Below are 23378 nucleotides of genomic sequence, written 5' to 3'. Positions count from 1 at the left end.
GGGTGATAAACCATTTAACATTTATGTGCTTAGATTCCCCATGTAATCTTGTCAGAGCCTCATGAGTTAGGGAAACTCTTTGAATGTTTTGACCTCTGATAAATTGCAAACATGGTTTTTTTTTTTTCAGTGTAGTTTCAGAGAACTAACAAAGATCTCATAGATTCTTGCCCCATTCTGCTAGAATAAAGTAGATTTTTTTTTAAAAGCAAACAAGTAAAAACATCACTTTCAGCAGGCAGGATAAATTCATTATGAAAAATGCAGCTGTAATTCTAGAAAACATTTTTGTGTATTCTTTTTTAAAGGATGCCTTGTGGGTACCGGGGTGGCTCAGTGGGTTAAGCTTCTGCCTATAGCTCAGGTCATAGCCCCAGAGTCCCATATCAGGCTCCCTGCTCAGTGGAGAGTCTGCTTCTCTGCCTCTCCCCTGGGCCATGCTCTCTCACTCACTTTCTCAAATAAATAAAATTTTAAAAATAAAAGGATGCCTAGTGTTGAGAGGACCAGTAGGAATCAGAATTGTTTTCTGAATGAATACCTTGTTTCCAAGTCTTTTTTAAATTTTTAAAAATTCAATAGCCAACATATAGTACATCATGAGTTTTTGATGAGTTTCAGTGATTCATTAGTTGCATATAAAACCCAGTGCTCATCACACTACGTGCCCTCCTTAATGCCCATCACCCAGTTACCCCATCCCTCCACCCACCTCCCTTTCTGCAAGGGTCAGTTTGTTTTCCAGAGTCTATAATCTTATGTGGTTTGTCTCTCTCTCTCTGATTTCTTCCCATTCAGTTTTTGTCCTCTCAACTATTTCTTATAGATTTCTTATGCATGAAACCATCTAATTGTCTTTCTCTTATTGACTTCTTTCATTTAGCATAATACCCTCCAGTTCCATCCATGTCAGTGTAAATGGTAGGAATTCATCCTCTCTGATGGCCGAATAATATTCAATTGTATATACGAACTGCATCTTCTTTATCCATTCATCTGTTGAAGGATATCTTTGTTCCTTCCACAGTTTGACTATTGTGAATGTTGCTGCTACAAACATTGGGGTGCACATGCTGCTTCTTTTTACTACATCTATATATTTGGTGTAAATACCCAGTAGTGCAATTGCTGGTTCATAGAGTAGCTCTATTTTTAACTTTTTTTTTCCAATTTATTTATTTTTAACTTTTTGAGGAACCTCCATACTGTTTTCCAGAGTGGCTGTACCAGTTGCATTCCCAACAGTGGAAGAGGATTCCCCTTTCTCCACATCCTCACCAACACTTGTTCCTTGTCTTATTAATTTTAGCCATTGTAACTGGTGTAAGGTGGTATCTCATTTTGGTTTTGCTTGTATTTCCCTGATGACAAGTGATGTGGAACATTTTCTCATGTGTCTGTTGGCCATTTGTATGACTTCTTTAGAGAAGTACCCCTTTATGTCTTCTGCCCATTCTTGACTGGATAGTTTGTTTTTTGGGTGTTGAGTTTGAGAAGTTATACATCTTGGATGCCAGCCCTTTATCTGTTATGTCACTTGCAAGTATCGTCTCCCATCTTGTGGGTTGCCTTTGTTTTGTTGACTGTTTTCTTTGCTGTGCAGAAGGTTATTATCTTGATGAAGACCCAAAAGTTCATTTTTGCTTTTGCTTCCCTTGTCTTTAGAGATGTGTCTTGCAACAAGTTCTGTGACTGAGGTCAAAGAGGTTACTGCCCGTGTTCTCCTTTATGATTTAAAAAAATTTTTTTTCAGCATAACAGTATTAATTGTTTTTGTACCACACCCAGTGCTCCATGCAATCCGTGCCCTCTATAATACCCACCACCTCAGATTGGTGGGAGGTACCCCAACCTCCCACCCCCCACCCCTTCAAAATCCTCAGATTGTTTTTCAGAGTCCATAGTTTCTCATGGTTCACTTCCCCTTCCAATTTCCCCCGACTCCCTTCTCCTCTCTAACTCCCCATGTCCTCCATGCTATTTGTTATGCTCCACAAATAAGTGAAACCATATGATAATTGACTCACTCTGCTTGACTTATTTCACTCAGCATAATCTCTTCCAGTCCCGTCCATGTTGCTACAAAAGTTGGGTATTCATCCTTTCTGATGGAGGCACAGTACTCCATAGTGTATATGGACCACATCTTCCTTATCCATTCGTCCGTTGAAGGGCATCTTGGTTCTTTAAACAGTTTGGTGACCGTGGCCATTGCTGCTATAAACATTGGGGTACAGATGACCCTTCTTTTCACTACATCTGTATCTTTGGGGTAAATACCCAGGAGTGCAATTGCAGGGTCATAGGGAAGTTCTATTTTTAATTTCTTGAGGAATCTCCACACTGTTCTCCAATGTGCCTGCACCAACTTGCATTCCACCAACAGTGGAAGAGGGTTCCCCTTTCTCCACATCCTCTCCAACACATGTTGTTTCCTGTCTTGCTAATTTTGGCCATTTTAACTGGTGTAAGGTGATATCTCAATGTGGCTTTAATTTGAATCTCCATGATGGCTAGTGATGATAAACATTTTTTCATGTGTCTGATAGCCATTTGTATGTCTTCATTGGAGAAGTGTCTGTTCATATCTTCTCTCAAAGCTAGAGTAATTGAGACAGAAGATAGAATTAGTGATCTGGAGGACAAACAGATAGAGAGAAAAAATCAGGAGGAAGCCTGGAACAAACAGCTTAGAAGCCACAAAAACAGAATCAGGGAAATAAATGATACCATGAAACGTTCCAACATCAGAATTATTGGAATCCCTGAAGGGGAGGAGAAAGAAAGAAGTCTAGAAGATATAGTGGAACAAGTTCTTCATGAAAATTTTCTGAATCTCGTGAATGGAACCAGCGTTCATGTACTAGAGGCTGAACGGTTTCCCCCCAAGATTACAGATTCTCAAAAGTCCTCGAGACACCTAATAGTAAGAATGAAGAATTATAATTGTAGGCAGAACCTCTTGAAAGCAGCTAGGACAAAGAAGATCCTTACACACAGAGGAAAGCCCATCAGAATAACATCAGACCTGTCCACAGAGACCTGGCAAGCCAGAAAGGGCTGGCAAGATATATTCAGGGCACTGAATGAGAAGAACATGTAGCCAAGAATACTTTATCCAGCAAGATTGACATTCAAAATGGATGGAGAGATAAAGAGTTTCCAAGACTGGCAAGGCTCAAAAGACTATGCAACCACCAAGCCGATACTGCAGGAAATATTAAGGGAGGTTCTATAAAAGAGGAAAAATCCCAAGAATAGCATTGAACAGAAATATAGAGACAATCTACAGAAAGAAAGACTTTAAAGGTAACATGATGTCAATAAAAACATATCTATCAATAATCACCCACAATGTGAATGGTCTAAATGCACCCATAAAATGGCACAGGGTTGCAGACTGGATAAAACAACAGGACCCATCCTCATGTTGTCTACAAGAGACCCATTTTGAACCTAAAGATACACGCAGACTGAAAGTGAAGGGATGGAGAAGCATCTTTCATGCCAATGGGCCTCAAAAGAAGGCCGGGGTAGCGATTCTCATATCAGGCAAAGTAGATTTTAAACTAAAGACTGTAGTTAGAGATACAGAAGGACACTACATCATTCTTAAAGGGACTATCCACCAAGATGATCTAACAATTGTAAATTTCTATGCCCCCAATATGGGAGCAGCCAATTACATAAGAAAACTGTTAATCAAGATAAAGAGTCATATTGATATGGATACACTAATCATAGGAGATCTTAACACGCCTCTCTCAGAAATAGACAGATCATCGAAGCAGAAAATCAATAAAGAAACAAGAGCATTGAATGGCACATTGGACCAGATGGACCTCATAGATATATAAAGAACATTCCACCCTAAAACAACTGAATACTCATTCTTCTCAAGTGCACATGGAACTTTCTCCAGAATAGACCACATACTGGGTCACAAATCAGGACTCAACTGATACCAAAAGACCGAGATTATTCCCTGCACATTCTCAGATCACAATGCTTTGAAACTGGAGCTCAATCACAAGGAAAAGTTCAGAAGGAACTCAAACACCTGGAATCTAAAGACCACCTTGCTTAAGAATGCTTGGATCAACCAGGAGATCAAAGAAGAATTGAAACAATTCATGGAAACCAATGAGAATGAAGACACTTTGGTCCAAAACCTATGGGATACAGCAAAGGCGGTCCTAGGGGGAAATACATAGCCATCCAAGCCTCCCTCAAAAAAATTGAAAAATCCAGAACACAGACGCTGTCTCTACACCTTAAAGAACTGGAGAATCAACAACAAATCAAACGAACTCCACACATAAGAAGGGAAATCATCAAGATTTGAGCTGAGATCGATGAGGTAGAAACAAGAGATACAGTAGAATGTATCAATGAAACTAGAAGCTGGTTTTTTGAAAGAATCAATAAGATCGATAAACCATTGGCGACACTAATCCAAAAGAAAAGAGAGAAAGCTCAAATACATAAAATTATGAATGCAAAGGGAGAGATCACAATGAACACCAAGGAAGTAGAAACAATAATCAGAAGTTATTATCAACAGTTATATGCCAATAAGCTAAGCAACCTAGATGAAATGGATGCATTCCTTGAAAACTATAAACTCCCAAAATTGAGCCAGGAAGAAATTGACAACCTGAATAGACCAATATCTAGTAATTAGATGAAGCAGTGATCAAAAACCTCCCAAAGGGGTGCCTGGGTGGCTCAGTGGGTTGAGCCGCTGCCTTCGGCTCAGGTCATGATCTCAGGGTACTGGGATCGAGTCCCGCATCGGGCTCTCTGCTCAGCAGGGAGCCTGCTTCCTCCTCTCTCTCTGTCTGCCTCTCTGCCTACTTGTGACCTCTCTCTGTTAAATAAATAAAATCTTAAAAAAAAAAAGCCTCCCAAAAACCAAGAGCCCAGGACCTGATGGATTCCTTTATGATTTTGATGGATTCCTCTCTCACATTTCAGTCCTTCATCCATTTTGAGTTTATCTTTGTGTATGGTATAAGTCCAGAATGGTCCAGTTTCATTCTTCTGTATGTGACTATCCAATTTTCCTAGCACTATTTATTGTCTTTTTTCTATTGGATATTCTTTCCTGCTTTGTTAAAGATTAGTTGATCATGAGTTGAGAGTCCATTTCTAAGGTCTCTCTTCTGTTCCACTGATCTATATGTCTGTTAATCAAGATAAAGAGTGCTAGTACCATGCTGTCTTGATGGATATGACTTTGTAATATAGCTTGAGGTCAGGCATTATGATGTCTCCCCAGCTTTGGTTTTCTTTTTCAACATTTCCCTGGCCATTCAGGGTCTTTCTGGTTTCATACAAATTTTAGGATTTTTTGTTCCAGATTTGTGAAAAATGTCAATGCCATTTTGATAGGGATTGCATTGAAAGTGTAGATTGATCTGGATAGCATGGATATCTTAACAATGTCTACTATTCTAAGAATACCTAAACAACCTGGAGAAGGAGCAGCAAATAAAATCTGAACCAAGCAGGAGAAGAGAAATAATAAAGATTAGAGCAGAAATCAATGAAATACAAACCACAAAAAGAACCAAGATGCCTTTCAACAGGCAAATGGATAAGGAAGATGTGGTCCATATACACTATGGAGTATTATGCCTCCATCAGAAAGGATGAATACTCAACTTTTGTAGCAACATGGACGGGACTGGAAGAGATTATGCTGAGTGAAATAAGTCAAGCAGAGTGAGTCAAGTAGCATATGGTTTCACTTATTTGTGGAGCATAACAAACAACATGGAGGACATGGGGAGTTAGAGAGGAGAAGGGAGTTGAGGGAAATTGGAAGGGGAGGTGAACCATGAGAGACTATGGACTCTAAAAAACAACTTGAGGGCCTTGAAGGGGCGGGAGGTGGGAGGTTGGGGGAACCAGGTGGTGGGTATTAAGGAGGGCAAGTATTGAATGGAGCACTGGATGTGGTGCAAAAACAATGAATTCTGTTACGCTGAAAAGAAATAATAATAATAATAAAGAAATACAAACCACAAGAACAGTAGAACAGATCAACAAAATTAGAAGATGGTTCTTTGAAAGAATTCATAGGATTCATAAACCTCTGGCCACACTTATCCAAAAAAGAGAAAACACCCAAATCAATAAAAATCATTAATGCAAGGGGAAAGATCATGACGAACACCAAGTAAATACAAGAACTTTAAGAACACATTATGAGCAACTATATGCCACCAAATTTGACAATCTGGAAGAAATGGATGCATTCCTAGAAACTTATAAACTACCAAAAGTGAAACAGGAAGAAATAGAAAATCTGAACAGACCAATAACAAGAAGAGAAATTGAACAGTAATTTAAAAAACTCCCCAAAAAACAAGAGTCCAGGTGGCTTCCCAAGAGAACTCTACCAAATATTTATAGAAGAAATAATATCTATTCTACTAAAGCTGTTTCCAAAAATAGAAATGGAAGGAAAACTTCCAAACTCATTCTATAAGGGCAGCATTGCCTTGATCTGAAAACCAGAGAAAGATCCTATCAAAAAAGAGAATTACAGACCAATATCCCTGATGGACATGGATGCTAAAATACTCACCAAGATATTAGCCAATAGGATCCAACAATACATTAAAAGGATTATTCACCACAACCAAGTGCTGATTTATTCCTGGGCTGGAAGGGTGGTTCAAATTCATAAATCAATCAATGTGATTGATAGATCACATTAATAGAAGAAGAGACAAGAAGCATATGATCCTCTCAATAAATGGAAAAAGGATTTGGCAAAATACAGCATCCCGTCTTGATTAAAACTCTCCACAGTATATAGGGATAGAGGATGCTTTACCTCAATATCATAAAAGCTGTCTATGGCTAAGTTCTAAGCTGCAGATTTCAAATGTCTAAGCTGATGGGAGCCCTCAGCTGTGAATGGCTACTTCCAAGATCAGGTAGCAGATTGATTTGTCTTATTACAAGGCAGATTGGAGAAGAAAAAATAGTAATGATACAGACATCATAAGACTTGAACATTCACTCTTGTTTGATCCTTAGCCATGTGATCTCTGTGATATATGTGGGATAATGTATTCTTATCCCTATTATACTCATGAGAGAATGGAATGTCAATAAAGTTAGGTGACTTACTATTGTCACAAATAAAAGTGACAGAGTTAGTTGATAGTCTGGGTTTCCTGCTTCCAAGTATGGTGGTCTTTCCACTACAGAAGTTCTCAGGTAGGACTAAGAAAACATTTGAAGTGAAGTTTTATTGCTGTTTGTGTCAAGTTTATGAAGATAGCCTCAAAAGTTAGTTTAGGTAAAATATAAAGGAAGTGGAAAAAGTGAATTGGAGAATGAAACATAGGAAAAGCAGTAAAACAAAAAATGAAATCTTCATACTTTTTAAAAAATATTTTATTTTATTTTTTTAAAGTTTATTTTTTATTTTCAGCATAACAGTATTCATTATTTTTGCACCACACTCAGTGCTCCATGCAGTCCGTGCCCTCTATAATACCCACCACCTGGTACCCTGACTTCCCACTCCCCCACCCCTTCAAAACCTTCAGATTGTTTTTCAGAGTCCATAGTCTCTCATGGTTCACCTCCTTTTCCAATTTCCCCCAACTCTCTTCTCCTCTCTAACTCCCCATGTCCTCTATGCTATTTGTTATGCTCCACAAATAAGTGAAACCATATGATAATTGACTCTCTCTGCCTGACTTATTTCACTCAGCATAATCTCTTCCAGTCCCATCCATGTTGCTACAAAAGTTGGGTATTCGTCCTTTCTGGTGGAGGCATAATACTCCATAGTGTATATGGTCCACATCTTCCTTATCCATTCGTCCGTTGAATGGCATCTTGCTTCTTTCCACAGTTTGGCGACCGTGGCCATTGCTGCTATAAACATTGGGGTACAGATGGCCCTTCTTTTCATGACATCTGTGTCTTTGGGGTAAATACCCAGGAGTGCAATTGCAGGGTCATAGGGAAGCTCTATTTTTAATTCCTTGAGGAATCTCCACACTGTTCTCCAAAGAGGCTGCACCAACTTGCATTCCCACCAACAGTGGAAGAGGGTTCCCCTTTCTCCACATCCCCTCCAACACATGTTGTTTCCTGTTTTGCTAATTTTGGCCATTCTAACAGGTATAAGGTGGTACCTCCATGTGGTTTTAATTTGAATCTCCCTGATGGCTAGTGATGATGAATATTTTTTCATGTGTCTGATAGCCATTTGTATGTCTTCATTGGAGAAGTGTCTGTTCATATCTTCTGCCCATTCTTTGATATGATTGTCTGTTTTGTGTGTGTTGAGGTTGAGATGTTCTTTATAGATCCTGGATATCAGCCTTTTGTCTGCACTGTCATTTGCAAATATCTTCTCCCATTCCGTGGGTTGCCTCTTTGTTTTTCTTGACTGTTCCCTTTGCTGTGCAGATGCTTTTGATTTTGATGAAGTCCCAGAAGTTCATTTTCACTTTTGTTTCCTTTGCCTTCGGAGACATATCTTGAAAGAAGTTGCTGTGGCTGATATCAAATAGGTTACTGCTATGTTCTCCTCTAGGATTCTTATGGATTCCTGTCTCATGTTGAGGCCTTTTATCTATTTCGAGTTTATCTTTGTGTATGGTGTAAGAGAATGGTTGAATTTCATTCTTCTACATATAGCTGTCCAGTTTTCCCAGCATTTCCCAGCATTCCCACCATTTATTGAAGAGACTTTTTTCCAATGTATATTTTTGCCTGCTTCGTCGAAGATTATTGGACCATTGAGTAGAGGGTCCATATCTGGGCTCTTTTCTCTGTTCCACTGTCTATTGTCTGTTTTTATGCCAGTACCATGTTGTCTTGGTGATCACAGCTTTGTAGTAAAGCTTGAAATCAGGTAACATGATGATCCCAGTTTTATTTTTGTTTTTCAAGATTTCCTTAGTGATTTGGGGTCTCTTCTGATTTCATACAAAGTTTTGGATTATTTGCTCCAGCTCTTTGAAAAATACAGGTGGAATTTTGATCAGAATGGAATTAAAAGTATAGGTTGCTCTAGGCAGTAGAGACATTTTAACCATGTTTATTCTTCTGATCCAAGAGCATGGAATGGTCTTCCATCATTTTGTGTCTTCTTTAATTTCTTTCATGAGTTTTCTGTAGTTTCTCAAGTACAGATCCTTTACTTCTTTGGTTAGGTTTATTCCCAGGTATCTTATGGTTCTTAGTGCTATAGTAAATGGAATTGATTCTCTAATTTCCCTTTCTGTATTTTCATTGTTAGTGTATAAGAAAGCCACTGACTTCTGTATATTGACTTTGCATTTTATGTTTTATTTGTTTATTTTTATAAATGAAAGGTAATTGTTTATTACCAAAGAGAAAAATGTATACAAGAAGATCTAGATTCTTTTTCCCCATGCACTACATTTTTGTAGTGAAGTTCCAAATATCAACTCTGAGGGTATTTGCAAGAGTACGTTTTTCTTAGCACATGACCATTTCCTGTATGGTGGACATTTTTTTCATAGAAATAAAATAAGACGTGTCATATATTTTCATAGTTTATAAGAAGCTTAGAACATTGTATTAACAGAAAGCAAAATTATATTTTGCTATAAAATATCATAAAAATGACATGATCTTGTGGTTCATAAATGCTTAATTACTTGATTTGAACAGGGGAATAAAAAAAAAAACCCAGCAGGACAGGCCTGCCTTTAAGATGTTTTTGTATTCAATTCCTTTTACTTTTACATCATCTCCAATTAGCTGATACATGTAAAGGACAATCCATTGAATCCATTGAATATCCATTGATACAAATGAAGGAGTAATGTTTGTTGCTAAGAAATTAAATGCTTCAGTGCCGGAACCTGGGTTAATGTAAAAATTTTTTTCATGCTCAAATGCTTCAAATTTGTATGTGTATCTTGAGTTAAGAATGTCCTCATCAAACTGCCTTACAACAGGGCTAAGCTGGTCATGTCTCCTATGCAATAACTTGTTGCCTATGGATCAAACCAAATTTGAATTGCCCAGCAGTCACAACTTTTTGTTCTGTATAATTCAGATTCTCATGAAAGACTCCTGTTACTATATGAACATCACTGGTCAGAGTCTTGAGACAGTCACACCTCTCTTTGGTGCAAAGTTTTCCAGTACAGAGAATGTGCTGAATCTTTCCAGGTACCAGTGGGGTTTTTTTTTTTTTTTTTTTTGTGGATGACTTGAGATTTCTCTTTTTCTTTTTTTTTTTAATTTTTAAATTTTTTCAGCGTAACAGTATTTATTATTTTTGCACCACACCCAGTGCTCCATGCAATCCATGCCCTCTCCAATACCTACCACCTGGTTCCCCCAACCTCCCTCCCCCCCCCCCCCCCCCGCAAAACCCTCAGATTGCTTTTCAGAGATCATGAGTCCACTGGTACCAGTGGTTTTTAAAATTCAGTCAGCAAACTGTTTCACCAGGGTGGGCTGAACAGGTCTCCATACCAACACCAGCTGGAGAGAGAACAATCTTCATCTTTAGGGAGGGATTCCTTCAGATATGGATCAAAGTACATAGTTGATGTTTTGATGTAGGAAGCATCCTGTCACTGTGCTCTGCTCAGTCACTACAACCACTGCTGCCTTCTTCCTTGGGCTCCTCAGTAACCCCCTTGTATTTTAGAAAGGCTGTTTCTTGTGCTTACACTATAGTCTCTCACTGTGTCAAATAGAATGCCCTGTGGGGCACCTGGGTGGCTCAGTGAGTTAAAGCCTCTGCCTTTGTCTCAGGTCATGATCTCAGGGTCCTGGGATCGAGTCCTGCATCAGGTTATCTGCTCAGCAGGAAGCCTGCTTCCCCCTCTCTCTGCCTGCTTCTCTGCCTAAAATTGTGGTCTTTCTCTCTGTCAAATAAATAAATAAAATCTTTAAAAAAATAGAATGCCCTGTTATTCTTGATATTCCTTTTCTATTCTAGTATCTAGGAGATTTCAAAGTCTGAAATAGATCTCAGACCAAGGAGACATAACATCACTTGGGCAGAGATCCTAGGAATACAGAACTATTCTGGACTGCAGAGTGAGTATCCTTTGTCCTTAGGAAATTTGCATTTGATGGAATTACCTGAGCCATCACTCAGATTGTCCACAAATGGCATTTCCTCATTTGGCCAGTTAAATTAAAGTTTTAGCCAAATGTTTCCCTTAATCTGTGCCACTGCCTAACTATCATGAGGCCTCTGGCTTCCCCTACAGGGGGCCATCATTTCTATGTAGGGGGGATTCTCTGTTTTTGCTTTCTTCCTTATCAGTTTCTGCTACTTGTTCTATCTTGTCCACAAAGCTTACCTGGTATTGGGGTAGCAGTTAGTTTACTTTTGAGCAGAGGAAATAAGACAGAGTTGAAGTTTCTCAGAAAGAGTTCTTTCTCATCTCCTGCAACAAGGATATAAATGCCTTTCTTCTGTGATTCTTTTCTCCACAATGGCCTATGCCCTCCCTCAAACATAGATGTGACACCCTCTTAAACTAAAGTTGGGAAGAGCTAGGGCAAAGAGGAGAGTGCTTTGTTAACTTTGTAACTTCTCCCAAATCTGCATGATTTTTTCTCTCTTTTCCCCCTTAACAACTTTTTCTACTTCATGATTTCTTATTTCCTATTCTGGTTTGGGGATTTTGGTTCTCACTACTTCTGTACCATATTCTTCTGATACTTGAAAGAATAAGACTCTTCTCCATTTTTCAGCAGAGTTTCTTTCTTCTTTGCAATAAGAGCAACCCACTAGCTCCATCATTTCCATGACTTCCCTCTCCATCTTCCTGGTAGTCTTAATATTAAGGTTCTCTATAGCAGGAAGACTGGAAAAGAGCCCATAATCTTACCAGAGGGAATCTGACCTTCAAACGAAGGCTGGGGGCATAGAGGAAAAAGAAGAAGAAAGAGAATGGTAGATTTCTTTTTTTTTCCAATTTATTTATTTTCAGAAAAATAGTATTCATTATTTTTTCACCACACCCAGTGCTCCATGCAAGCCGTGCCCTCTATAATACCCACCACCTGGTACCCCAACCTCCCACTCCCCTGCCACTTCAAACCCCTCAGATTGTTTTTCAGAGTCCATAGTCTCTCGTGGTTCACCTCCCCATCCAATTTACCCCAACTCCCTTCTGCTCTCTAACACCCCTTGTCCTCCATGCTATTTGTTATGCTCCACAAATAAGTGAAACCATATGATAATTGACTCTCTCTGCTTGACTTATTTCACTCAGCATAATCTCTTCCAATCCCGTCCATGTTGCTACAAAAGTTGGGTATTCATCCTTTCTGATGGAGGCATAATACTCCATAGTGTATATGGTCCACATCTTCCTTATCCATTCGTCCGTTGAAGGGCATCTTGGTTCTTTCCATAGTTTGGCGACCGTGGCCATTGCTGCTATAAACATTGGGGTACAGATGGCCCTTCTTTTCACTACATCTGTATCTTTGGGGTAAATACCCAGGAGTGCAATTGCAGGGTCATAGGGAAGTTCTATTTTTAATTCCTTGAGGAATCTCCACACTGTTCTCCAAAGAGGCTGCACCAACTTGCATTCCCACCAACAGTGGAAGAGGGTTCCCCTTTCTCCACATCCTCTCCAACACATGCTGTTTCCTGTTTTGTTAATTTTGGCCATTCTAACTGGTGTAAGGTGATATCTCAATGTGGTTTTAATTTGAATCTCCCTTAGGGCTAATGATGATGAACATTTTTTCATGTGTCTGATAGCCATTTGTATGTCTTGATTGGAGAAGTGTCTGTTCATATCTTCTGCCCTTTTTTTGATATGTTTGCCTGTTTCGTGTGTCAAAATCAAAAGCTTCTGCACAGCAAAGGAAACAGTCAAAAAAACAAAGAGGCAACCCACGGAATGGGAGAAGATATTTGCAAATGACAGTACAGATAAAAGGTTGATATCCAGGATCTATAATGAACTCCTCAAACTCAACACACGAAACAGACAAACACATCAAAAAATGGTAGATTTCTATCTGAATGGTAAGATCTTCTTTTCCAGAGAATATGAGCCATTAACTCATGGAAGAAAATCATGAAATCAGAGGCAGGGCTGAGTTTGGATAATTTAGTATTCCAAAGATGGAAAGGTTCCCCACACTCTGATTCATATCATGCTTGACATGATTGAAACTCTATTTGAAAAACTTTTGCTGGTTTTTGGAGTAGCAATTATACAAATTTGATTATAAAGATATTAAAATATTTTTTCATCATCCAAATCATTAATTTTTCTTAAGCATGGACAAGTTATCCTTTCTTGCCTGTCTTTTTTTTTCTTTTTTTTTTTTAATTTCTTTTCAGTGTAACAGTATATGAAGACATACAAATGGCTATCAGACACATGAAAAAATGTTCATCATCACTAGCCATCAGGGAGATTTAAATTAAAACCACTTTGAGATACCACCTTATACCAATTAAAATGGCTAAAATTAGCAAGACAGGAAACAACATGTGTTGGAGAGGATGTGGAGAAAGGGGAACCCCCTTGTTTGCCTTTTAAATCTTTAAACTAGAGCTAATGATAATACCTTCCTCACAGAATCTCTGTGATAATCAGAATAGAATCTTATACATAGTATGTACACAATTGATTTCAGTTAATATTTTTCACTTGGAAAGCTCTTTATCACTTGCAGAACACTTTGGCATACTCTCTCAATTCATCCACAGAATTATTCTTATATAAGGGACACTACATTTGATTTTTCAAACTGGGTATGTTGCCACCAGAATAGAATTGAGATTGTATTAAGAAGGAAGATAAGGAAGATGTGGTCCATATACACTATGGAATATTATGCCTCCATCAGAAAGGACGAATACCCAACTTTTGTAGCAACATGGATGGGACTAGAAGAGATTATGCTGAGTGAAATAAGTCAAGCAGAGAGAGTCAATTATCATATGGTTTCACTTATTTGTGGAGCATAACAAATACCATGGAGGACAAAGGGTGTTAGGGGAAGGAAGTTGGGGTAAATTGGAAGGGGAGGTGAATCATGAGAGACTATGGACTCTGAAAAACAATCTGAAGGGTTTGAAATGGTGGGGGGGGTGGGAGGTTGGGGTACCAGGTGGTGGGTAATATAGGGGGCAGGGACTGCATGTAACACTGGGTGTGGTGAAAAAATAATGAATACTGTTTTTCTGAAAATAAATAAATCAATTTAATTAAAAAAAAAAAAAGAAAATGGCCTTTTGAGCAACTGCCAGGAAGATCTCTGTAGACTCTAAGACGTTTTGATATCCTATGAACAAGTATTCTCTGCTTATTCTGACTGACACTCTATGGCTATATTCTATTTTACTTTCTGAGAATTGGCTCAATTACCTAAAACAAACAAACAAAAACAAACAACAATAAAAAACCCACCATAGATTGAAATTTAACATGATTTTCATAAAGTTACACGTAGATGTCATTCAGATTATTCCCAGTTGTATCTCCAATTATATCCACAAGTTAGTTTATCCAACAATGATGATGATTCCTTAAACTGACTTTGTGGTGGGCTGTGATTTCTTTTTGAATCATACATACCTGATAAAATCTAAGTCAGAAATTCAAGTTGAAAAAATGTTACATTCCTTCCATAATTAAATAAAAATGATTTTTTGAAATTTTATTTCAATGAGAAAAAAAAAGTAAGATAAGAAAAATGGATAGTAAGTATGCAGGTAACACACTCTGCCATGCATGTGTTGAGTGTAAAATAAGAAAATGAATACAGTGGTGGAAATTAAGAACTAGACTAGGAGATTGATATTCAAGCAAATATTTATATCCAAATAAACAACAAGAGAGACTGAGTCAGTGGCTAGAAAATCCTTGAAAGACAAAAACAAAGGACAAGAAAACAAAAAAATGAAGCACTACAAAGCCAAAGATTTTAGTCAAAACTTGTAAGCGTGTATGGAAAAATTAAATATAGATTTGTTTCCCAAACTTCAACAAAGCACCTCATGTGGTACTTAAGAAAAATGAATGAATGTGATAATGAAAAATATTTTAATGTCTTCATAATCAAATTTATGTAATTGTTGCTCCAAAAGGAGGCAAAAAAAATTCAAAAAGAGTTTCAGTCAAGTCAAGCATGATATTAATCAGAGTGTGTCCATTTCAAAAATCACAAGTGCAGCCTTATATTTTAAACTGAGCAATCCTTTTCTTTCTCAAGAAACTGTTCTAAGATAGAAACCCCAGTGGGAAAATTGATACATGCATATAGTAGTCTTACATCCTGGATTTTCCAGAGGCAGTTTTAGATTATATGATGAGTCCTATTCTAGTTAGCAAAGCATCATCATGATAGAACTTTATGAAGATTTAATTGAGATATTAATTTTTGCAATAAAAAATGGAAGTTACTGTATAACAAAATGATGGCTGTTGGGTGGAAGAGTTTCTGAATCCTTGGATAATAATTCTAAGCAATCATTATTATGTAGTTGGTGGCATGCATTTTTCTCCTAATCCACCTTCTGGAAAGTCCCTTTCTTTCATCCTGCAAAAGTAAGTTTCAAGGTACTTGGAAGAACAGTCCTCCTTCTAGGAAAATATTGATCTCACCACATAAAAATTTACAATCCATATCATACTGGTTGAATGGAATATTAAAGTCCTAAAAGTTCCTAAAAAGCAATGGTCATAAAAACTTGGTATAATATAGGAACAAATTTGATGTCATATCAAATAAATATACATATAAATGAAAATGTAAAGTGTATTGTATCACTGTAACAATTTCTTAACAATTTTCTTACTGTTCTTTTAATACTGTTGCAGCAACAAATAGCAATGAACTGTCAACTTATTTTTTTGAACTTAAGTAATTTATTATAAAGTAGATCATTTCCCTCTCCACTTTTTAGGAAGAGACACTCTATTATCTAAATCACAATTAAATGACCAATTAAGCTTTTAGTGAACCTTTGTTCACTAAAACATGCATGCTCTAATGAACCTTTGTTTAGGTAAAAATATTGACACTCAGAATCCTGTATATCTGAATATTTTGACGATGTTGTTAGAATTAGAATTAGCCCCTTAAACTGGAAGAGATTATGCTGAGTGAAATAAGTCAAGCAGAGAGATTCAACTATCATATGGTTTCACTTTTTTGTGGAGCATAACAAATAGCATGGAGGACAAGGGGAGTTAGAGAGGAGAAGGGAGTTGAGGGAGATTGGAAGGGGAGGTGAACCATGAGAGACTATGGACTCTGAAAAACAATCTGAGGGTTTTGAAGGGGTGGGGGATGGGAGGTTGGAGGAACCAGGTGGTGGGTATTGGAGAGGGCACGGATTGCATGAAGCACTGCGTGTGGTGCAAAAACAATGAATACTGTTACACTGAAAATAAATTAAAAAATTAAAAAAAAGAGAGAGAGAAAAAAAAGAATTAGCCCCTTAAGGAGCTTAGAAATGGATAATGTGTAAGGAAACAAACAACATATATCTGAATGTCATTAGGCTAGCATAACATTATGGTCCCATAGAAATTTTGGCTAATTGCTTTAAGGGTTTATTTATCAGGGGTATCCTAATAGAGTCAAATAAGAAAAGAACCACAAACAGAAATAAATACATTTTCCTTTTATTTATAAATAACTAAAACAAAATGAGATAATATAATTGATCCCAGAACTATTAATCTAAATCATCAAATAGGACACAGAAATTTTTGTCACAGAAGAACCATATGAACTACCCAGAAAACGCCCAGATGTGTACATTGCCTAGTTCATGTACACTCTAAGTGCCAAAGAAGAACCTAGTACTTCCATTTATCTGTATAATCCAGCCACTTTATGATTATAAGTGGCCACATAGATGTTTTATTTCATAAGCTGATAGAGTTAACATAACTAGACTTATATTTGAAGATTTGAATAACTATACAATCCTGATTGCTTTTTGTAATACTATCCTTACCTGATAATGGGGGGATTATCCAGTATAGTTTGGTTGATACTGAAATGCCCCAGAACTTTCCTCAGGGCTGCTTTTATCTCCTTATTCCGAAGGCTATAGATGAGGGGGTTGAAGAATGGAGTTACCATAGCATAGAACAAAGTTGCAACTTTCTGTATACCAGCAGAATGCCCAAGTCCTGGGCTCACATACATGATCATCAGAGAGCCATAGAATAGTGATACCACAGCCAAATGAGACCCACAGGTTGAGAAGGCCTTGTGTCTCCCAGTGGCTGAAGGCATACGCAACACAGCTAATAGGACAAGTGTATAGGACCCAAGGATAAAAAGGAAGTTACCAAAGATAATTAATGAGCTTAAAGTATAGCAAAGCTGTTGGATTGTTGGAGCAGAGGTACATGCCAATGCAAACAGTGGCCCTGGGTCACATACAACATGGTCAATAATGTTTGGACCACAGAAGGGCATCTGAGAGATGAATACAATGGGGATCAGGAACCACAGAAATCCACAAACCCAACAGATAATGACCAGTTTGGTACAGAAGTGTCCAGTCATGACATTAGGGTAGTGCAAGGGATGGCAGATAGCAAGGTACCGATCAAGGGCCATGACAGCCAAGAGGAAACATTCAGATGTTCCCAAAGAGAAAAAGAAATAAAATTGGAGGAAACATCCAGTAAAGGAGATAGTCTTTTTATATGAGAGGAAATTGACCAACATCTTGGGAACTGTAGAAGAGACATACCAAATCTCTAGAAAGGAGAAATTTCCCAGGAAAATGTACATGGGGACATGGAGTCGGCATTCGCACCACAAAGCACAAACAATGGCCCCATTCCCTGTTACAGTTAAGACATATGTTGTAGTGAAGAGTGAGAAGAGGAGGATCTGAATCTTCCACTCACAAGAAAAACCTAGGAGTATAAATTCTCTTACAGAAGCAAAGCTGGAGTATGACTCAGAAACATTCATTGGGTCAGTAACCTGCAAGGTCAAGAGACATATTGCTATCAGTCAATACTAGTCAGGACTAGTTTTAAATGTGCTCCTTTTTAGAATGAAGAAAAGACAATGAACATGGGGTCATTTTTCAGAAGAATCATCAGTTAGGAAGAGAGTGTAGTCTACTTGTTCTTGGTTATGTACTCTGAGTTTTGGGTATAGTAGGCAGCTGACTGCACAGAATCTGAGTGCTTCTGAATCTCTTCCTCATTATGGTACCATGATAGAACTAAGTAAAGTTAAATTCTTTTTTTCTTTTAGAAAGAGAGAGAGAGAGAGAGAAAGAGAGAGAGAGAGATATGGAGGAGGGGGCTGAGGGAAAGGGAGAGAATCTTAAGCAGGTTCCACACTGAGCATGGAGTGCAATGCAGGGCTAGATCTCATGACCCTGAGATCATGACCTAAGCTGAAATCAAGAGTTGGACATTTAATCAACTGAGCCACCCAGGCACCCCAACTTAAACACATTTTGTAAAGCTTATTATTTTGGAGCAGGGACTATGTGTGATAGTTTCTGGATAGCATAAAACATAAAGTTAACACTTAATACATTACTAGTTTTGTATCCTAAACCCATCTTATAGGGCAATAGACTCAGTAAAGAAGGTTTTGATTTTACTATTTACATCTCAGTTAATAGTATTTTTAAATATATCATTTATTTATATTTAAATACTATTTATATCTTTAACTTTTGAGCACTGCAGAAGGTCATAACACCTCTGTGTCAATCCCTTTAATTCCGAAATTTCTCAATGTTGGTTCATTAATGCTCCTGGTTTGGAATATTTAAAAAATATATACATACTACAAAAAGAAGCTAGATATATATAGTATATATATAGTATTATATATTATATTATATATATATACCTCTCTCTCTCTCTCTATATATATATATCTCCTTTTTTCCTTCCCATATATATATATATAAAGATATATATATAGTATTTAAATATATCATTTAATTATGAAAAATAAATAGACATGTTGTATAGCAAGTAATTTTAAGGCCAACATGCCTCATTTCTATTGCTATTGCTGTTAGCTTAAGCATCATAAAATGTCATACCACAATGTTACTTACCAGCACTGACTTTTAATATTGCTGCGTTGCAGTGTCTTCTGTTGGAAGCAGTGGCTTTAAGTTTTCACTTAATCTTTTACCTGCAACAGTTTGCAAAATAACAGCTAGGTGTGGGAGTTTATTTTTTGAAGACTTCCCCTCCCATAAGATTTGGCATTTTTAAAAATATATCATTGTTTAAGTTAAAAATTTTAACCAGAAAACAGAAGCCAAATACTTTTTTTTTTTTGCTGTCATTGTTATAAGTAAATGTACTTCATTCACATGCTCATGGAAAAGATGTGAGGGATCTGAGTTCCCTGATTTTTTTATTTGTTTGTGTGTGTGGTGATAAGTAGGGATGTGAGTTCTGAAAATTATGAAGGCTTACATTTGGGGCACAAACACGAAATTTTCAAAAGCAATTTTTCTTCCAACCTATTGTCCACACCAGCACTTGGAAAAGTCTTTTAGAATGATTTGGTGGAAGCTTTGTGCTTCTTTTTGTAGTATGTATATATTTTTTAAATATTCTAAACCAGGAGCATTCATAAATCAACATTGAGAAATTTTGGAATTAAAGGGATTGACGCAGAGGTGTTATGACCTTCTGAGTGCTCAAAAGGTAAAGATATCATTATTTTGATAACTACCAAATCTCTAAAGAACATGTTTGATGAACCATATACTTCTTTGTCCAGCTGGATAAAGAGTTTTATTGCCTTACAAAATTAAGAATGTACTTTATCACATGTTCTTGTGGGAATTGGCCTCTATAGCATTAGGAAAGTTCTTCTCCTCCAAGGCAATGAATCTTTAAAAAGTTAATGATTGCATGTTCTCTGAGGAACTAGTAAAGAGTAATAACTTTTGAGGCACCATTATTACAGAGTTTCCTTGTCTGGAATATGGATTCCAGAAAGTTTCCAGAAGACACAATTTGAGGAAAAATAAAGTACAAGTCACCCAAAGTTTTGAAGTTCAGAAACATTTCTTTTTTTAATATTTTAATTTAATTTTTAGGTAGTTAACATATGGTGCAATATTGATTTCTGGAGTAGATTTCAGTGGTTCATCACTTACATGCAACACCCAGTGCTCATCATAAGTGCCCTCCTTAATACCTATCTCCCATCTAGCCCATTCCCTACCCAGCTCCCTCCATTACCCCCCAGTTTGTTCTTTATCATTAAGAGTCCCCTATAGCTTTTTTCACCTCTCTCCTTTTGTCCTTTCCCCCCTTCCCATATGATAATCTGTTTTCTTTCTTAAGTGTTACACATGAGTGAAATCATATGGTATTTGTCCTTTCTGACTGGCTTGTTTAGCATAACACATATAATATACACTTAGTTCCATCCATGTTATTGCAAATGGCAAGATTTAATTCTTTTTGATGGCCGAATAACATACCATTGTATATTATACTCCACGTCTTCTCTATCTATTCATCAGTTGATGGGTATTTGGACTGTCTTTGTAGTTTGGCTCTTGTTGATAAGGCTGCTATAAACATCAGAGCATGTATATCCCTTCAAACCTATATTTTTGTATTCTTTAGATAAATACCTCGTATTAAAATTTCTGGATCATTGGGTAGTCCTATTTTTTTTCTTTTTTATTTCTTTTTTTTTCCTATTCATATTATTTTATTTTTTTAATAGTAATTTCAATATAGTTAACATACAGAGTTATATTTGATTCAAGTATACAATATGGTGATTCAATAATTCTCTACATTATTCAGTGCTCATCATGATAAATGTACTCTTTTTTATCCAATTTATTTATTTTCAGAAAAACAGTATTCATTATTTTTTTCACCACACCCAGTGCTCCATGCAAGTCGTGCCCTCTATAATACCCACCACCTGGTACCCCAACCTCCCACCCCCCGCCACTTCAAACCCCTCAGGCTGTTTTTCAGAGTCCATAGTCTCTCATGGTTCACCTCCCCTTCCAATTTACCCAAATTCCCTACTCCTCTCTAACGCCCCTTGTCCTCCATGCTATTGGTTATGCTCCACAAATAAGTCTTTTCTTTTTTGTTTTTAAGCTTTTTTTTTTTAAAAAGATTTTTATTTACTTATTTTTTTTTCTTTTTTTTCCCCAATTTATTTATTTTCAGAAAAACAGTATTCATTATTTTTTCACCACACCCAGTCTCCATGCAAGCTGTGCCCTCTATAATACCCACCACCTGGTACCCCAACCTCCCACCCCTCCGCCACTTCAAACCCCTCAGATTGTTTTTCAGAGTCCATAGTCTCTCATGGTTCATCTCCCCTTCCAATTTATCCAAAAGCACATACCCTCCCCAATGTCCATAACCCTACCCCCCTTCTCCCAACCCCCCTCCCCCCAGCAACCCACAGTTTGTTTCGTGAAATTAAGGGTCACTTATGGTTTGTCTCCCTCCCTATCCCAAGACATCCAGATGGCCAATAGACACATGAAAAAGTGCTCCATATCACTCGGCATCAGGGAAATACAAATCAAAACCACAATGAGATATCACCTCACACCAGTCAGAATGGCTAAAATCAAAAAGTCAGGAAATGACAGATGCTGGCGAGGATGCAGAGAAAGGGGAACCCTCCTACACTGTTGGTGGGAATGCAAGCTGGTGCAACCACTCTGGAAAACAGCATGGAGGTTCCTCAAAATGTTGAAAATAGAACTGCCCTATGACCCAGCAATTGCACTACTGGGTATTTACCCTAAGATACAAACGTAGTGATCCAAAGGGGCACGTGCACCCGAATGTTTATAGCAGCAATGTCCACAATAGCCAAACTATGGAAAGAACCTAGATGTTCATCAACAGATGAATGGATCAAGAAGATGTGGTATATATACACAATGGAATACTATGCAGCCATCAAAAGAATCGAAATCTTGCCATTTGCGACAACATGAATGGAACTAGAGCGTATCATGCTTAGCGAAATAAGTCAAGCGGAGAAAGACAACTACCATATGATCTCCCTGATATGAGGGAGTGGTGATGCAACATGGGGGCTTAAGTGGGTAGTAGAAGAATCCTTGTTTTTAAGCTTTTATTATTTTTTTCAATTTATTTATTTTCAGAAAAACAGTATTCATTATTTTTTCACCACATCAAGTGCTCCATGCAAGCCGTGCCCTCTATAACACCCACCACCAAGTACCCCAACCTCCCACCCCCCGCCACTTCAAACCCCTCAGATTGTTTTTCAGAGTCCATAGTCTCTCGTGGTTCACCTCCCCTTCCAATTTACCCAAATTCCCTTCTCCTCCCTAATGCCCCTTGTCCTCCATGCTATTGGTTATGCTCCACAAATGAGTGAAACCATATGATAATTGACTCTCTCTGCTTGACTGATTTCACTCAGCATAATCTCTTCCAGTCCCATCCATGTTGCTACAAAAGTTGGGTATTCATCCTTTCTGATGGAGGCATAATACTCCATAGTGTATATGGACCACATCTTCCTTATCCATTCATCCATTGAAGGGCATCTTGGTTCTTTCCATAGTTTGGCGACCGTGGCCATTGCTGCTCTAAACATTGGGGTACAGATGGCCCTTCTTTTCATGACATCTGTGTCTTTGGGGTAAATACCCAGGAGTGCAATTGCAGGGTCGTAGGGAAGCTCTATTTTTAATTTCTTGAGGAATCTCCACACTGTTCTCCAAAGAGGCTGCACCAACCTGCATTCCCACCAACAGTGGAAGAGGGTTCCCCTTTCTCCACATCCTCTCCAACACATGTTGTTTCCTGTTCTGTTAATTTTGGCCATTCTAACTGGTGTAAGGTGATATCTCAATGTGGTTTTAATTTGAATCTCCCTTAGGGCTAATGATGATGAACATTTTTTCATGTGTCTGATAGCCATTTGTATGTCTTGATTGGAGAAGTGTCTGTTCATATCTTCTGCCCATTTTTTGATGTGTTTGCCTGTTTTGTGTGGGTTGAGTTTTTTTTTTTTTGTGGGTTGAGTTTGAGGAGTTTATTATAAATCCTGGATATCACCCTTTTGTCTGTACTGCCATTTGCAACTATGTTCTCCCATTCCGCGGGTTGCCTCTTTTTTTTTTTTTTTTTTTGACTGTTTCCTTTGCTGTGCAGAAGCTTTTGATTTTGATGAAGTCCCAAAAGTTTATTTTCGCTTTTGATTCCTTTGCCTTTGGAGACATATATTGAAAGAAGTTGCTGTGGCTGATATCAAAGAGATTACTGCCTATGTTCTCCTCTAGGATTCTGATGGATTCCTGTCTCACGTTGAGGTCGTTTATCCATTTTGAGTTTATCTTTGTGTACAGTGTAAGAGAATGGTGG

General features: G+C 37.7%; 2 protein-coding genes across 2 annotated transcripts; both read right to left on the bottom strand.

Moving 5' to 3' along the window:
- Positions 1–9657: 9657 nt before the first annotated feature.
- Positions 9658–10189, bottom strand: LOC122894631 (vacuolar protein sorting-associated protein 29-like; the record flags this gene model as incomplete). The annotated part of the gene is given in 3 exon segments (XM_044232395.1): positions 9658–9962; positions 9965–9991; positions 9994–10189. Coding segments are annotated over 3 exon segments (528 nt in total), but the record flags the coding sequence as incomplete, so codon positions are not given.
- A 6791-nt stretch (positions 10190–16980) lies between these two features.
- LOC122894630 (olfactory receptor 11H12-like) lies at positions 16981–17988 on the bottom strand. Its single transcript, XM_044232393.1, has one exon. The coding sequence runs from the start codon at positions 17959–17961 to the stop codon at positions 16981–16983; it is 981 nt and encodes a 326-aa protein (XP_044088328.1). The 5' UTR covers positions 17962–17988.
- Positions 17989–23378: the final 5390 nt, after the last annotated feature.

This window comes from Neovison vison, chromosome 13 (genome assembly GCF_020171115.1).
Source record: "Neovison vison isolate M4711 chromosome 13, ASM_NN_V1, whole genome shotgun sequence".
NCBI lineage: Eukaryota > Metazoa > Chordata > Mammalia > Carnivora > Mustelidae > Neogale > Neogale vison.
This window is presented reverse-complemented; position numbering and strand designations above follow the sequence as displayed.

Excerpts from the sequence above, each read along its gene's own strand:
- LOC122894630 (XM_044232393.1), bottom strand. The coding sequence starts at position 17,961 with ATGAATGTTTCTGAGTCATACTCCAGCTTTGCTTCTGTAAGAGAATTT.